This window comes from Mus caroli, unplaced genomic scaffold (assembly GCF_900094665.2).
Source record: "Mus caroli unplaced genomic scaffold, CAROLI_EIJ_v1.1 scaffold_7670_1, whole genome shotgun sequence".
In the NCBI taxonomy this organism is placed as follows: domain Eukaryota; kingdom Metazoa; phylum Chordata; class Mammalia; order Rodentia; family Muridae; genus Mus; species Mus caroli.
This window is the reverse complement of record NW_018389736.1, coordinates 22,371-39,973: the sequence shown is the minus strand read 5'-3', so window position 1 is coordinate 39,973 and position 17,603 is coordinate 22,371. Positions and strand designations below refer to the sequence as shown.

The 17,603-nt window shown below is 41.6% G+C and overlaps 1 protein-coding gene across 1 annotated transcript; it reads right to left on the bottom strand.

The window, feature by feature from the left end:
• Positions 1–1,699: 1,699 nt before the first annotated feature.
• Positions 1,700–11,438, bottom strand: LOC110288268 (uncharacterized protein C2orf78 homolog). Its single transcript, XM_021154661.2, has 3 exons — positions 11,432–11,438; positions 4,855–5,610; positions 1,700–3,667 (listed from the first exon to the last, which is right to left on the bottom strand). Exons 1-3 carry the CDS (start codon positions 11,436–11,438, stop codon positions 1,848–1,850), a joined length of 2,583 nt encoding a protein of 860 aa, XP_021010320.1. The 3' UTR covers positions 1,700–1,847.
• Between the last annotated feature and the right edge of the window lie 6,165 nt (positions 11,439–17,603).

Below are 17,603 nucleotides of genomic sequence, written 5' to 3'. Positions count from 1 at the left end.
ATGCCTACTTAGGGACCTAGTTGTGACAAACTTGAAACTATCAGAACAGATCAACACACACATTCAAGGTACAGGGATAGGCAAGGATATAGAGCCAACCAAGGGATCCTGGTACAAGTTGACAAATGGTTTCTCAGGTAAGCAAAGTGGTCCTTCCCAGCAAAGGAAGCAGTTACTTGAGGGTATGGCTTACACAACAAGAGGCAGTCCTTGGTATTATTACTGCAGATCGATTAATATGTAGATTATTTGCAATTAAACAAAATATCTAAGTCATGTGAAACAAGACAACCCAGTTTGTAAATGACAAATAAAATGGCAGTCCTCAAAGTTTTAATACAGAGCATGAATGCATAAAAAAATCATGTGGATCCAGGAGTTGGAGCAATTCGTAGTGAAACTTCAGGAGATGCCAGCAAGGTCAATCAGAGAAGGAATGACAAACACCTTTGTGGGAGTGCACAAGAAGGAATGCTGTGCTCTGCTGGTGGGGTGTGACATGTTTCAGCCTGTTTGTATGTCCCAATAATGGGACCTCCTAAAGCCAAAACCTGGCCTACCACATGGCTCAAACAAACCATTCCAAAACTGGACATATTAGAAAGACCCTTGCCATCAGTGTTGATTATAGCAGTGTCTCCAGTACATAAGGGAACCAAGTTGGTATCTAACAGCATTGTCATGGGTGAGAAAAATGCGATGGACATAGAGAGGAAAGCATTAAGTCATAAAGAAAGTGAAGCTATGCTGTTACAGGACCTGCACTCATTCTGGGCCACGTGAGATAGCTCTATAGAGAACACTTGTTGTTCTTACAGAGTCCTAAGGCTGAGTTCCTAGCAGCCTGTCAACATTCCTCAAATCCAGACCCACATGTCTAATGTCATCCTCTGGCCTGTGTGGGCACTGCACACATGTGTTGTTCCAGAATGTAGACAGGGGAGACATACACACAAAATAAATATTAAATGGATGTTTTCTGAAATGGATCCAACGTGAGATAGGCATACTAATCCAGTTAAACCCATCTCAGAAAGTTAGTCATCTTGATATATTTTCTCTCATATCTGGGTTCTAGATCTTGTATGTATACATGTGTACATGAAAGCCTGTTTTCATTTCATGAAGCATTAGGAAGAGTTCTGTCCCATGCAAATTATAATTAAGGGCTGGGGTGAGAGGTTTGAAATGGGAAGAACCATGGTAAGAGCAGGAGTGTGTTCTGTTGACAGGAAAACCTTTAGGAAACATCTCATATTCAGTGACCAGTACAGTTAATATAAAAGCCAAGGAGAATAATTTTATTATCACCAGAGCTATGATGAATTGCTTTAATAGTAAATATATATTACTAGGGTTTATGTAATATGGTGTAGTTTTGTAACATATACTATTTTGTCAATCAAAATTAGCACTATTAAAGTCATGAGAACAATAACAAAGTCCTATCCTATATATACTATGGATTAAAGATCTGACATAAATAACAAAGGCCTCTGTATATGCTATGGATTAAGGAAATGACTTAAATACCAAAGGCCCTGTATATACTATGGATTAAAGAACTGACTTAAATAACAAAGGCCTCTGTATATACTATGGATTAAAGAACTGACTTAAATTATTCCAGTAAGTGTTGCTGACTTTAAATATTTACAATTATAGAAAATTTGTCTGTTCGTTTATATAAACAGAAACATCTACATATTCATCTACATAGCTACATATTTACTTATGCATCTACACACTTATATGACCCTTGAAGTTCTATGTATATATCTGTATCTGTGTCTGTACCTGTCATTATATACATCAAAAGTACTATGTTACAAAGGTCTGGCCAGCTCCTACATTGCATAGCCATAATATTGAGAAATTTCTATATCGGTTTCCCTGTGAAGGAAAAGCTGTAGTTTCCCAGGAGAGCTACACTTGGCAGCATTCTCACGCTCCTGTTGGGCCCTCCTCTTCATGGCCTCCCTCTGTGGCCTCTGCTCTTTTGTGATGGGCTGTGAGATGACTGGTCCCAGAATGTCGACTTTCCTCCATGGGATTGATTGGCAGCTGAAGTCTTGCAGTCGATGTTGGGTTTGAGGTTTGGGTGGTAATGGTGCCTTGTTCCTGGCAGAAGAAATAAGCTCTCTCTGGAATGAAGTGTGAGAGGATGCTCTGTAGGGTACAGGCCTCATGTAGGCCAACTGTGGCATAGCACTAGACTGACTGGTGTTGGCTACATTTGGTTGTGTAGCACTGGAGGAAATTGGAGGAGCTGACTTGGTAGAGGCCATGAGAGATGTGCTGACAGGAGCTGGTTGGGATGGATGAGCTGAGTGGGGATGAAGCCTCACAGGGTAAACTGCAGTGGGCCTGTGTGAAGCCAGGGGGAGAGGCTTTTTAGAAGCAGGTCTGGCTTGAGGCTGGTCCAGCATTGGGAAAGGCAAAGGTACTAACTTGACCTTCCCAGGCGGGGGCAGCTCATACTGGGATGGAGATGTACACTCCTTGTGTACATCTGATCTTTGAGCACTGATCTTTGCTCTCTGAGCTTTGCCTGGGATTCTGTCAGGACCCCGGCCCTCAGGTGGCATATCTAGCAGTGCTGGCGTGGCTGGGCCTGGGCCTCGATCTCTGTTGTTGGTCGAGGTTTGCAGACCCCCAAAGGAAGAGATGCCAGTTTTCTTCTCACTCTTCTTCCCCAGTGGGTGGAAGACCTGCACAGACTCCAGCATGTGCATTGCAAGGTTGGTTCGAGGCTTCTTGAAGCTGTTTTGACTGAGCTCAGGTGGGTTCCTCTTCCTCTTGGTCTTGGGGATGGTGGGCTTCTCTTCTGCTTTGACTCTGTTCCTTGACTCCTTAAGCTCCTCTGGTTTCTTGGAGTTGTTCTCTGGCCCACTTGGTCTTTCTTGCCCCTGTTTTCTAACTCTGCTGTGCCTGCTGGGTGNCTCTTTGGGAGCTTTGCTCTCCAGATGCTTTGAGATGTTGTCAATAGCTCTTTCCTTGTGCTTTGCATAGCCCCCACTCCCCTCTCCCCTGACCAGGTCCTGGTGCTGGATTTTAGCCTGAAGAGCTCCATCGAGCAGGTCAGAGGCTTTTAGGTCATTCTTTGTCACCTTTTCAGAGGAGCTGCTCATGACTCTCCAGCTCTGAAGGGGAGGACACCGGTCTATGTCTTTGAGGGTTTTGAAGAATTGGGGAAGGTGATCACCTGCTCCCAGTGTAGTGAGGTCGTCAAAGTTGTTTCTGGATCCAGTCTCATTCTCCGGCTTCTCCTGTTCTTCTAGCCCCACACTGATGCCTTCCATGCTGGCATTGTTAGAAGCAGACTTCGGTCTTAGACTTCTTGTATCAGTGCAATCAGGGTGCACTAAAGGAAGGTGTGATGGACCTTGGTTTTCTTTAATGCCGTCATAGGCATCCGGAGGCATTGACAGCTCAGCTTTCATCTCAAGCATGTTTTCATTCTCTCTTTGTTCCAGGCTTGGAGCTAGAGGCAAGGTCAGGAATTTCGAAGAAGTGTACACGGGGGCTGTTAATAATCTGTCCCCATTGACAGGTGGTGTCCTCATCTGGAGAACCTCAGTGGAAATATTGCAGAGTTCTGGACTCTGCAACAGACAGACTGTCTGGTCCGACGGTAGCAATCCTTGGGACGTCTCCATGTCCACCACTGGAAAAGAGTCAAGGAAGAAGTCAGTGCTGATGAGTGAGATGCTCTCCATCCCACCCCCATTTCATAGCACTACAGCNCTCAGCCTCTGCAGGAGGGTAGGCTATTCCTATGAGCTGTGCTTGAGCATCCCAGACAGCAGCTCTTTTGACAGACAGATGGTGACTGCTCTGTTTTTGCTGCCCATGCCATGTCAGGTTTTCTCAGATACTTTTGTGTTCCTTCGGGTTTGTGTGGTACTTGAGGATTAGAGTCTATGGTTAGGCTACAAAATTTTCTTGATATATGCTCCTCACTTGCCTTCCCCTTTTCAATGATACAGTGATTCCCATCCTTGGGGCATTGCTTTAGGTATGTTGTCTGGGCCATAATTTTTAAGAAACCACCTGACTCTTACAACTTCTTTCAGTTTAAGGCATTACTCAAAACCGCAGACTAATGGCTTTTTATGTGGGTTTAGGTATCCAAACCTAGCTGGGCCCTCCTTTGAGAAAAGCATTTGAACCAAAGAGCTTTCTTCGAGCCCTGTATCTCACAGACCTCCTGTAAGCAATATGCAAATTGACATAAGAAAATGAAATATTTAGGCTGGGTTATGAATCTCCATTAGAAAAAACATCTACATGATCTTATAGTGTTCTCAATGGGTCTCCTCTGAAGTACTACATCAGAAGGAAAAAGAAGAAAAATAGCCTTGGTTACCTTAGCAATGATACATGGTCTGCACCCTACTCTCTGTATAATTTTAAGTGTAAAGAAATGCCAGGACAGGTGCTGGGATCTGGCAGGAATTCTTCCTCCAGGACAGATTCTGAGTTGCATTGCTCTGGAGATATTTCAACTGACAGAAAAATCCCATGTTACCAAAACAAAAAGTCCTCTACCCATAGCAGTAGTTCAAGGAGTCAGTGACAGTGTGCAGGGATGTGTTAGTGACTAACTTGTGTTGTCACATGTGTGAGAGTGGTGTGTTCCTGACACCACTGAATGCAGGATGGATACCACTCACTGTGGCCTTGCATTCTCTATCATTATTCAGTCTGAAGATGGGGGATGAAAAGCAGAGCTTTATTTAACCTGTAAAGACTCATAATCTCTCGCTGTGTGGAATATCCACTACTGAAAAGTAGACTTGAGCATCCTTGGACTCTGGATCATGTGCCTTTCCCTCCTGAGTTTGTTCTTACCCGGAAGACTGATGTCTGGCATAGTTTGATCAGATGTGGAATAGGAGAAGCCAGAGGTGGAGATTGGTATTTGGACATTCCTTGGCTGAACCTCCTTTCCCACCATCACCATCTCTTGTTGAGGGGCAGACTCCTGGCTCACAGGGTAGGACACAGAGCTGTAGAGCTGCAGACACTGTCCTAGTTCACCGGGTATCAGACGGTCCAGGCTCTTGTGGTTGTAGTAGTGCACCTGGCTGCCATCCTGGTAGGAAGGTGCCAGGCTGTATCCTTGATCTGGTACCTGTGGTGGCGTAACTTGGACAAAACTGGTTAAAAGTGATGGATGGAAAGGGGCTATGGTATTGGGATCTAAAATTTTATCACACTGGGATGTCACAGACAGGGGGGAGAGTGCAGTGTCCTGGTCAGTGATGGTCATATTGAATTCCTGGAGGGCATCTCCCCTCTCTTTGCTTTCTGTGAGATCCCACTTGAAAACACCTGGATTGAAGAGTGCAGAGGTTGAGTTCTGGCTCTGGTCAGTCAGCTCCACCATCATGGTCATGCCAGCATGTGGGTTAAGGTAGGCTCTGCCTGTGATCAGCTGGAGAGAAGTGTTGGTGCTTGGTGGCAGGAGCCATGCTAAACTCACAGCTGGGGTAGAGGCACTGGAGGTGTTGCACACCCTTCCTGAGTGTGTAGAGTTGCTCATCACAGACAAAGATGGCTGAAGACCGCTTTCTGTCCCAATGAAAGGTGAACTTTGGAAGTTTTCTGTAGGGAGGAAGAGGACAGCAGGAAAATAGTTGATGTTTTCTAGGTTCCTGTGGGGAGCAGTGCTATCTCCAGTTTGTACTGGCTGGGATTGTCTAAGACTGAAGTTCTCTCCAACATCCCAAACTGCAAATGAATCAATAGTACTTGATTCTTGGTACTCTTCAGGATGACCCTCATTTGATGAGCTGCCTGTTCTTTCTCTGTGGGCAGAGAAATCCTAATTGATCTCATTCAACTTTGGCTCCAATCTGGGCACAGTCCTTCTTTGCTCTGGTTTGTCTTGCTCTCATACCTATGATACTATCTCATTACTGTGTCCCAGAGTAGAAATATTTAGAGGCAAGAGAGCCATAGACAGCTTAGGCCTCTTGCTTTGCTCTGTCCTATGTACATCTCACTCTGTAGTGAGACAGGGTCTGTCTACTATATAAAGATGGGCCTGCCCCTGCCTCTGGAGTGCGGTTGTCTTAAGTGAGTCCCAGCTCCACCAGGATTGTATATATTCTATGATTAAAAAAAATAATGGCTGCTGGTGGTGGCACACGCCTTTAATCCCAGCACTTGGGAGGCAAAGGCAGGAGGATTTCTGAGTTCAAGGCCAGCCTGTTCTACAGAGAAAGTTCCAGAACATCCAGGGCTACACAGGGAGACCCTGTCTTGAAAAATCTAACTAACTAACTAACTAACTAAATAAATAAATAAATAAATAAAGCTATAGATGCTCACAGCCAACCATTGAACTGATCTTGGGGTCCCCAATGGAGCAGTTAGAGAAAGGACTGAAGTAGCTGAAGGGGTTTGCAACCCCATAGGAAGAACAACAATGTCAAACAACCGGAGCTCCCAGGCTCTAAACTACCAAACAAGGAGTACACATGGAGGGATCCATGGCTCCAGCCACATATTTAGCAGAGAAAGGCCTTGTCAGGCATCAATGGGAGAAGAGGCCCTTCCTCCGATGAAAGCTCAGTGCCCCTGTGTAGGAGAATGCAAGGGCATGGAGGGAGGAGTGGGTGGGTGGTTGGGGGCACACCATTATAGAATTAGGATGAGAGTGGGGGGATAGGGAATTTCTGGGGGGAAATTGGGAAAGGAGATAACATTTGAAATGTAAATAAATAAAATGTCAAATAAAAAATGATGCATACAGGATTTTCTGTATGAATAATGTATTTAGCTAATTCTTTTCCCTTCTAGATCCTCCTGTGTCCCTCCCACTTCTTTTATAATTGATGCCTTCTTATGACTTAAGTATAAGTCTTACATAGTATGTGTATATCACTTTATAAATACTACGTGGTGATAAATTTTCATATAGCTTGTACATATTTAGGCCTGACTTATTAGGATTTGCAAACTTATTAGAAGGCTTTTTCATGAATAAGATTGTTTCTATCTTTGTTACCTTTGTTAATTGTAATTCTTACAGAATGGGAGCCTTGTTTTTCCATGAATAAGATTGTTACTTCCCTTGTTCCCTTTGTTAATTGTAACTCTTATAGAGTGGGAGCCTTAATAATATCCAACATAGCCAGTGTATACAAGGAATCAAGGAACTCTTTCCTGTCTGGGACAGTGCCCTGAGCAGACCTTGGGTGTGAATTCTGCAGCCAGTTCCACAACGCCCAGAAGAAGCTCCCCTCCCATGCACTCTAGCACACCCAGACCACAAGATCCCAGGATCCCAGCATCCCAGGATCCCAGGAGCTTGGTCACAACAGAATTTCAGGGTTCCAGAGGCAGCTTGACTCCCAGGAGCTCTGACACACCCAGGATCTTAGGATCACAGGATCACAGAATCACAGGACCACAGAGACAGCTGAACTCTGAGGAGTTCTGAAACAACAAGGAACACAGGAAGGATAGTCAGATATAGCGAACAGAGGAAGGTTCCAGTCAGATATCGTGAGGGCAGGTAGCTCTACAGACAACCAGATGATGGGAGGCAGTCCCAGCAGGCAGGCAGATTTCTGAGTCAAGGCCAGCATGGTCTACAAACTTTGTTCCATAAAAGCCAGGGCTATACAGAGAAACCCTGTCTCAAAAAACCATATATATATATATATATATATATATATATATATATATATATATATGCAAGAAGCCGGGTGGTGGTGTTACACTCCTTTAATCCCAGCACTTGGGAGGCAGAAAAACACGGATTTCTGAGTTGGAGGCCAGCCTGGTCTACAAAGTGAGTTCCAGGACAGCCATCGAGTCACAGAGAAACCCTGTCTTGAAAAACAAACAAATTGTATATATATATATATATATATATATATATATATATATATATATACACATATATATATGTGTGTGTGTGTGTGTGTGTGTATATATATATATAATATATATATATATACATATATATATATATATATTATATATATGTATGCAACAGAAACTAAGGATACATAGCATTATCAAAACCAAATTCTCAGACCATAGCAAGTACTAGATATACCATCACACTGGAAAAAAAGCAAGATTCTGATCTAAAAATCACTTCTCATATTGGTGATAGAGGACTTTGAGAAGGACATAAATAACTCTTTTAAAGAAACATTATGAACTAACCAGTACCCCAGAGCTCTTGACTCTAGCTGCATATGTATCAAAAGATGGCCTAGTCAGCCATCACTAGAAAGAGAGGCCCATTGGACTTGCAAACTTTATATGCCCCAGTACAGGGGAACGCCAGGGCCAAAAAGTGGAAGTGGGTGGGTAGGGGAGTTGGGAGGGAATGTATTGGGGACTTTTTGGATAGCATTGGAAATGTAAATGAGGAAAATACCTAATAAAAAATTAATTCTAAAAAAAAAAAAAAAAGAAATACAGGAGAATACAAGTAAACTGCTAGAAGCCCTTAAAAAGGAAACACAAAAATCCCTTAAAGAATTACAGGAAAACACAATCAAACAGGAGAAGGAAATGAACAAAACCATCAAAGATCTAAAAGTGGAAATAGAAACAGTAAAGAAATCACAAAGGGAGACAGCCCTGGAGTTAGAAAACCTAGGAAAGAGATCAGGAGTCATAGATGCAAGCATCACCAACAGAATACAAGAGATAGAAGAGAGAATCTCAGGTGCAGAAGATACCATAGCAATCATTGACACACAGTCAAAGAAAAGGAATATGCAAAAAGATCTTAACTCAAAACATCCAGGAAATCTAGGACACAATGAGAAAAACAAACCTAAGGAAAATTGGTATAGATGAGAATGAAGATTTTCAACTTAAGGGCCAATAAATATCTTCAACAAAATTATAAAAGAAAACTCCCCTAACCTAACCTAACCTAACCTAACCTAAATTAAACTAACCTAAAAATTATAGAAGAAAACTCCCCTAACATGAAGAACCCATGAATATACCAGAAGCCTACAGAACTCCAAATAGACTGGACCAAAAAAGAAATTCCTCCTGTCACCTAATAATCAAAACAACAAATGCACTAAACAAAGAAAGAATATTAAAAGTAGTAAGGGAAAAAGGTCAAGTAACAAATAAAAGCAGACCTATCAGAATTACACCAGACTTTTCACCAGAGACTATGAAAGTTAGAAGATCCTAGTCAGATGTCATACAGACCCTAAGAGAACACAAATGCCAGCCTAGGCTATTATACCTAGCAAAACTCTCAATTACCATAGATGGAGAAACCAAGATATTGCATGACAAAGCCAAATTTACACCATATCTTTCTATAAAATCCAGCCCTACAGAGGATAATAGATGGAAAAGACCAACACAAGGAGGGAAACTATACTTCAGAAAAATCAAGAAAATAATCTNTCAACAAACCTAAAAGAAGATAGCCACATGAACATAATTCCACCTCTAACAACCAAAATAACAGGAAACAATCACTTTTCCTTAATATCTCTTAACATCAGTGGACTCAATTCCCCAAAGACATAGACTAACCGAATGGACCCAGCATTTTGCTGCATACAGGAAATGTGCCTCAGTGACAAAGACAGACACTATTTCAGAGTGAAAGGTTGGACAACAATTTTCCAATGAATTGGTCACAAGAAACAATCTGGAGTAGTCATTCTAATATTGAATAAAATTGAGTTTCAACTTAAAGATCTCAAAAAAAAAAAGATAAGGAAGGACACTTCATATTGGTCAAAGGAAAAATCTACTAAGATGAAGTATCAGTTATCAACATCTATGCTCCAAGTGCAAGGCAAACCACATTCATAAAAGAAACTTTACTAAAGCTCAAAGCACACATTGTACCTCACACAATAATAGTGGGAGACTTCCAAAGCCCACTCTCATCAATGGACAGATCCTGAAAACAGAAACTAAACAGAGACAAAGGGAAACTAACAGAAGTTATGAAACAACAACTGGATTCAACAGATATCCATAGAACATTTCATCCTAAAACAAAAGGATATACCTTCTTCTCAGGACCTCATGTTACCTTTCCAAAATTGCCCATATAATGGGTCACAAAACAGGCCTCAACAAATACAAGAAGATTGAAATAATCCCATGCACCTTATCAGATCACCGTGGACTAAGGCTGGTCTTAAATACCAACAGAAACAACAAAATGATATGCAAGACATTCAAGTGCTGATCAATGAATACACCCCTTGGTTTTGATCTTCTTGAGGACCTGGATGAACACACCGCCCTCAGCACACCACAGGCTGTGACATATGTAGTGTGTTATGTGTTATGTGACATATATGTGTGCTAGATGTTTCCATGAATGCTTTACAGCTAGGTTTTCAAGGGGGAAATGTATCTTGTAATCGTTTAAATTAGTAGTGATTTTTGTTTCTGGATTATGAACTGCTGGCTACCACTGTGCATTTGCGAATTCTTTCTCATGCATTACATTGACTGTAGAGGTCCAGCAATGTCTGTACACGTGGATAACCATCTATGATTCATAGCTCTGATGGGGCAGTCTCAGCCAATCCACTCTGAACTGAATGTAGACATTAAACTGCTACTTCAAAAACTTGGCCTCAAGATACTCTCAACATATTTAGTGATATGGTATAAATATAAAAATGTATAAATATAGAAAAAACTATTTTTAATACACGTGATTTTATAATTAGGAATAGAAATATATTTGATAGCTATTCTTTAAAAAAAAAAGAATCAAGGAACTCTGCACAAGACGGATGTGACAGATGGTACGAATCAGGGTTCAGAGTGGGGTAGTGCCTTCTGTTTATGACAGGGATCCTGTGCCCAGACAAATCTCAACAGTGCAGTTGCCAAAATAAGGCTGAGGAAAGGACAAACCCTTAGGCCCTTAGATGTGAAACCTGTGTCTCTCTGCAGCATTAGGTCCTAAACTACCTGTGTGTTCCTTTAGGATCAACAGTACACTTTTGACTTCTTTTATTTCTTTATTTTATAGCCCCTCATCTTTATACTTTGGATTTTTTTCCTCTTCCCAGTTCCCATGGCTCTGTCTTTCATGTAACAACCTCAATATTTCTACAGTAACTGCTTCCTCAGAGTCAAGTCCCCTCTTAGTCTCTCCCACATTCACTTGCCTCTTAAGACTCAACAGTTCAGAGCCCAGAGCATAGTGACACTCTAACCCCCTGAGATGGATGAAGAACCACTTGAGAGTAAACTGTTGTGCCCAGAGTCACATTCCTAGTAAAAACCAAAGCTAAACATTCAATTTGAGATATTCATTCAAATTGACATTCAATTTGAATGAATATCTATACCTATGGTATCCCTCACTAGTACTGTATGGATGTTAAACATATATTAAAAATCACGAAAGTTCGATCCAAACCAATTTTAAAGTTTTGTTACTTACCTGACATGATGTATGAGGGAGAGTAACAGTAATCCACACGTGAAGCAATCAGGAAAAATGGTTGTCTTTGTCTGATCTGCTGACCAAACCAGAGAGTGTGTTCAGTATCAGACAGCTCACTGGTCACTGGTCACAGGTTACCTGTGATGATCCAAATTTGTTTACAGGCAGCTCCATGGAAACCCCAGTATTCTACTAGGTGCTGGTAGGCTGGGAGGGAGAATGATGTCATAAATCAAGCAGTAGCCAATTGGAAGGTCATATTCTGAGCTCCAAGACAGGATTGGGTGGAGAAGATGCATGCCAGAAGACCAGCTTCATCCATGAAGCTGAATGTGTGCTGATCAAAGAGTTAATCTTGACATGGCAGCCCTTCTTGACATGACTTTTAGCCTCTGAGATTATGGCAGTGCTTTTGATAAGGTTCATTGATGAAGGTGTTTCTAATGTACATATGATGTAAAACGTTCCAAAAGATCATATTCTTTAAGTGCCCATTGTATACTCAGACAGAACCCTTCAGCAGGAAGGAGAGGAACATATAGGTTGGGGCAATTTAGTTGAGAAACCATTTCAGTTGATCTCAGTTGTGAGCTGTCAGCATCTCTCTATGACCAAAGGAAGCAATCAAGAGCTCCATTTTAGCTGTGTTGAAGGGCAGGGTTGTGGAGATTATGAATGCTTCAATTTCTTCTCCAGGAGTCCTTTCTTCAGTTGTTCTGACCCTGGTTGACCTCACATCTCTTTTCTCTCCTTTGTAGGCTTTGATCCTTGGACCAGCTTGATCTTGCATTCTTACATTAGTCAGTGATAGCACTGAACTTCCAGAAGCAGTGGTCTTCATTTCATCTGGCAAATGCTTGTAAAGTGGGTTCTGCCCTTATAAGTAAAGAACAGAGGAGCCAAAGTTAAGGCTGGCTACATGCATTCCCTTATTCAGACTTTCTTGCTCTTCTCCTGCCCATATTCTGCTATTTCTGGGTATTTCTCTCTCCTCTTCTGTTTTCCCGAGTTAGGATTTCCTCTCTAGCTCATGTTCTGGATCACACTGTACTTCACTGTCTGCCCTCACACTCAGTGGACATTCTTGTTGTCTTTGTCTCCCTGTTTTTAGTATCATGGTCTTGAGCTACCCAGTCTGGGTGCCTTCTCTCTTTGTCCCCACCTGAAAGGAGTGTGATAGTTCCTGTACCTTCTTCCTTCTTGTAACAGCATCTGTAGAATTCTGGATTTCTGCCATGCTTGAGTCTGAGACCCACATAAATAGAGATGGAGAGGAGAAAGAAAGAGGTGGAAAAAGAAAGAAGTCCTTAATTGGTACAAGATGTTGGGTTACATTAAAAAAATGTAGGTATTTTTGTTCATTTGTTAATAAAGGACCAATCTTTTCCCTTTTTTGGTGTATCCTCACAAACCTGAAAGTTTTTTGACCCTTTTTTAGAAATACATGCAAGTCTTGTGTCTTTTTTTTCTTTCTCTCTTTTTCTCTCTCTTTCTTTCTTTCCTTTCTTTCTTTCTTTCTTTCTTTCTTTCTTTCTTTCTTTCTTTCTTTCTTTCCTTCCTTCCTTCTTCCTTCCTTCCTTCCTTCCTTCCTTCCTTCCTTTCTTTCTTTCTTTCTTTCTTTCTTTCTTCCTTCCTTCCTTCCTTCCTTTCTTTATTCCTTTGCTTCTTTCTTCTTTTTTGTGTGTTGTATCTCCAATTTCTGTGAATTCCCTGGTAGGTTCATAGACTATATATGGATCATGGCATGGGTCTTGTACATGTTCATATGCCATCTATAGTCTAAGTACGCCTTAAAGCACTAACTCATGTGACTGTACCTAGAAGTCTTTACTAAAAATGACACTAGAGCCACTTAAGCTGTCCTCCAGCAACCCTATGAGGTATTCCAACAGTCACTTCGGAGCTTTCACACTGAGCTAATGCTGTAGCTTATAGCCACACATCTGGCTCCATAGAAATGTCCCTCCACGCAGACAGGGCAATGTTGTGTAGTTCTGGGCAAATCTCTGCTGGAAAAATGTCTTTTTTTCACATGGCAACCAAAATGGAACCCTCCTGATGCATCAGTTGTCAGATACTGGCACACATTTGCCAAGGCTATGCCTGAAAGTAAACTCCTACTAGTGGATGTTTCAAAAACCAACACTGTCCTACTGTGGCACTATAGACCCAAGGTGAGTAGAATATTGATTGCCAGGACTGAGAGGAGGATCACTCTGTGGAGGGGGGGGGAGAAGAGAAGAAATAGACTGTTATTTGTATTTTCTTTTGTAATCCCATAATTTCTGTGTAATGTTTTAGTATTTTTCAATTAATTTATTTACTTTTTATTGAAAATAGATTATGTTCTCATAGAATATATCATGATGTTAGTTTCCCCTCCCTCTAGTCTGTCTTGCCCATCCCCAGTCCCCCTGTCATCAGTATCCATTCCCTGTCTATCTTTCAGTAGAAAAGAACATACTTATGAGAGATAACAACCAAACAATTCCAAAGAAAATAAATTGAGATAAAGCAAATCTCTCATTCCCAAGTTGAAGATGGTTACTGATGGGAGGAAAAGATCCAAAAGTCAAAGGCTTTTTTTTAGCGTCTACTGAGATGATTGAATGTTTTGTACCAGTTTGTTTATATGGTGGATTACACTGATAGATTTTTGAATATTGAACCATCTCTCATCTGTGAGATGAAGTCTACTTGATCATGGTGGAATTATGTTTTTGATGTACTAGTGGATTTTGTTCGCAAGAGTTTACTGAGTATTTTTGCATCAATGTTTATAAGGGAATTTGGTCTGAAATTCTCTTTCTTTTTTGAGTCCATTCTGGCAACCAATCTTTCTAGTTTCTTTATGAATGCACTCACACTATGATCTTTCCTCTTAGCAGTGCTTTCATTGTTTCCACTACATATGTTGTGCCTTCATTTTCATCCAATATTAGAAAGTCTTCAATTTTTTTCTTTATTCCTTTCTGGCCCAGTGGTCATTCATTGAGTAGCCACTTGTTTGGTTTTCAAGAGTTCATAGACTTTCTCTTTCCTCTATTGTTGAAGTTCAGTTTTAATTAATGGTGATCTTATAAGATGCAAGGAGTTGTTTGAAATGTCTTGTATCTGGTGAGGCTTGCTTTGTGACCAAGTATATGGTCAGTTTTGGACCCTGAACTGCACACAGGTCCCATTCTCCTTACCTCTCCTATCCAGGTCTCTACATCTTTTCTAAGTATATTTTCAGCTTCCTCACTTGGACCTTCCTTCTTGTTTATCTATTTTTGGATCTGTGGACTGTAATCCAGGTGTCCTATATTTATGGGTTATATCCATTTATAAGTGAGTGCATACCATGCATGTCCTTTTGGGTCTGGGTTACCTCATTCACAGTATTTTCTAGTTCCATTTGTCAGCAAAATTCATGATGTCCTTGTTCTTATTGGTTTAGTAGTATTCCATTGTGTAAATGAACCACATTTTCTGTATCCATTCTTTAGTTGAGGGACATGTGGTGTAAGGTAGAATCTCAGGGTCATTTGATTAATACTTCTCCGATGACTAAGGACTTTGAACCTTTCAAATATCTAGCATAGCTTTGGGTATATGCCAGTGTTCCCTGTGATTCTCAGATTACAGTAGGGTGTGGGGTTTTTGTTTTTATTTTTTCAGAGTACCAGGGACACCACAGATAGCATGCTTACTATTTTTTTTCTTTTTAAGAAGGACAGACTCTAACTTTGTCATCCTCAGAATACCGCATGAAGAAAGACACCTACGAGAATTTTTGTGATTGTTGTTTATAATAGTAAAGTACTAGAGAGAATATTTGACAGTGATGGACTGAACAAATGAAGTGTGTGCTGATTTATTTGGTCAATTAAGTTTATCACAAGAGTGCACAGTCAGCAGACTGGGGCCAGAGAATAGAGAGGTTGAGGCCTTCTTAGCATACACATGGAGACCTTGTCTGAATAAGCAGACAAGTGAGGGGTTTCAAAAATTCAGAGTTACCTAGCAGAAGGGTGCCCAGAATCTCTATATTTTTTTAATTTTTAGTTTATGTTCATTGGTATTTTGTCTGCAGTTATGTCAATGTGAGGTGTCAAGAAGCCCTGGAAGGGAAATTACAGACAGATATGAAGTGCCATGTGGGTGGTGGGAGATAGAACACAGGTCCTTTAGAAGAGTAGCAGTAGCAGGTGCTCTTCCATGGTGAGTCCTTCCAGCCCCAAGAATTTATATGTTTTTTTTAAAGATTTCTTTAAAAGTACCTCTCCCTTTCTTCCCCTTCTACCCCCCCCCCACTATGTGTAATGAATTATCGATAGATGTCAGAAGAGAACTCCATTGGACCTGAAGTTACTGCTAGTCTGGAGCCACCTAATGTGGGAGCTGGAACCTTTGGAAAAACAACAAGTGCCCTTGATTTCTGAACAATCTCCCCATCTCCCAGAATCTATTTCTTTTTCATCATATCACTTTTTTCATTTATTTAGTTATTGACTTTACAACCTGTCTGCTGCTCCCCATCTCCTTTCCCAGTCCCACCCTCATATATCCCTCCCCCGTCACCCTGTCTTCCTCTCAGCAGAGGCAAAGCCCCCCACCCTCCTACCCTGCCTGCCCTGGGACATCAAGCCACAGCAGGACTAAGTGTATTCTCTCCCACTAAGGCCCAGCCAGGCAGTCCAGCTAAGGGACTGGGGTGGGGGTGGTCCCAGTGGCAGGCAACAGAGTCAGAGACAGCCTCCAGTCCAATTGCTAGGGGACCCACATGAAGACCAAGCTACACAACTGCTACAATTTTGTAGGGGGCCTACGTCCAGCCCCTGTGTGTTCTTTTGTTGGTTTAGTCTCTGTCAGTCCCCATGGGCCCAGGTTAGTTAACTCTGTTGGTATTTTTGNGGTGTCCTTGACCCCTCTATCTTGCTCAAGCCCATTCACAACTTCTCCACAAGACTCCCTAAGCTCTGCCTGATGTTTGGCTGTGGGTTTCTACATCTGTTTTCATCCACTGATGGATGAAGTCTCTTAGGAAGCAGTTATGCTAGGTTCCTGTTCACAAGCATAGCAGACTATCATTAATAATGTCAGAGGATGGCTTTCTCCCATAGAATGGGTCTCAGGTTGAGCCAGCCAATGGTTGGCCATTCCCTCATTCTCTNCTCCATCTTTATCCCTGCACATCTTGTAGGTAGTACAAATTTTGGGTTCAAGGTTTTGTGATTGTATTGGAGTCCCCCTCTCTCCACTGGAAGTCCTGCCTGTCTATGGGATGTGGGCACTTCAGTCTCCCTATACCTCACTGGTAGGAGTCTCAGCTAGAGTCAACCTCATAGACTCCCTGGAGTCTCCCTTTACCCATGTCTCCAGATAGTCCCACATATGTCCCCCATCAATATCTGTTCTCTCTCCTGGCCCTCTCCCTCTCAATTCCCATATCTTATCCCCATCCCTATTCCCCTGCACACTCCCCTCCTACGCAATCTCCTCCCTCCATCCACATCTGAATTCTATTTTAATTCCACTTTTGAGTGAGACTCCACATCCTCCCTTGGGTCCTTCTTATTTCCAAGTTTTTCTGGTTCTGTGGATTTCAGCATGATTATCCTGTACTTTGTGGCTAATATTTACTTAGAAGTGAGTACATACCATGTGTATCTTTCTGTCTCTGGGTTACCTCATTCTGGATGGTAGTTCCTAGTTCTATCCATTTACCTGCAACTTTCATGATGTCTTTGTTTTTAATAGCTGAGTAGAATTTCATTGTTTAAATATACTACATTTTCTCTATTCATTATTCATTTGAGGGACATCTAGGTCATTCCCAGTGTCTGGATATTATGAGTAACGTTGCTATGAGCATAGGTGAGCAAGTGTCCATGTGATATAGTGGAGCATCTTTTAGGTATATGCCCAGGAGTAGTATATTTGGGTCTTGAGGTTAGAACTCTTCCCAATTTACTGAGAAACCGCCAAATTGATTTTCCCAAGTGTTTGTACTAGTTTTCACTCTCACCAGCAATGAACGAGTGTTCCCNTTGTTCTACATCCTCGACAGCATGTGTTGTCACTTGAGTCAGAATGGTTTTGATTTGCAGCTGATGACTAAGGACATTGAAAGTCTCTTTAAGTGCTTCTTGGCCAGTAGAGATTTCTTTGTTGAGAAGCCTACAGA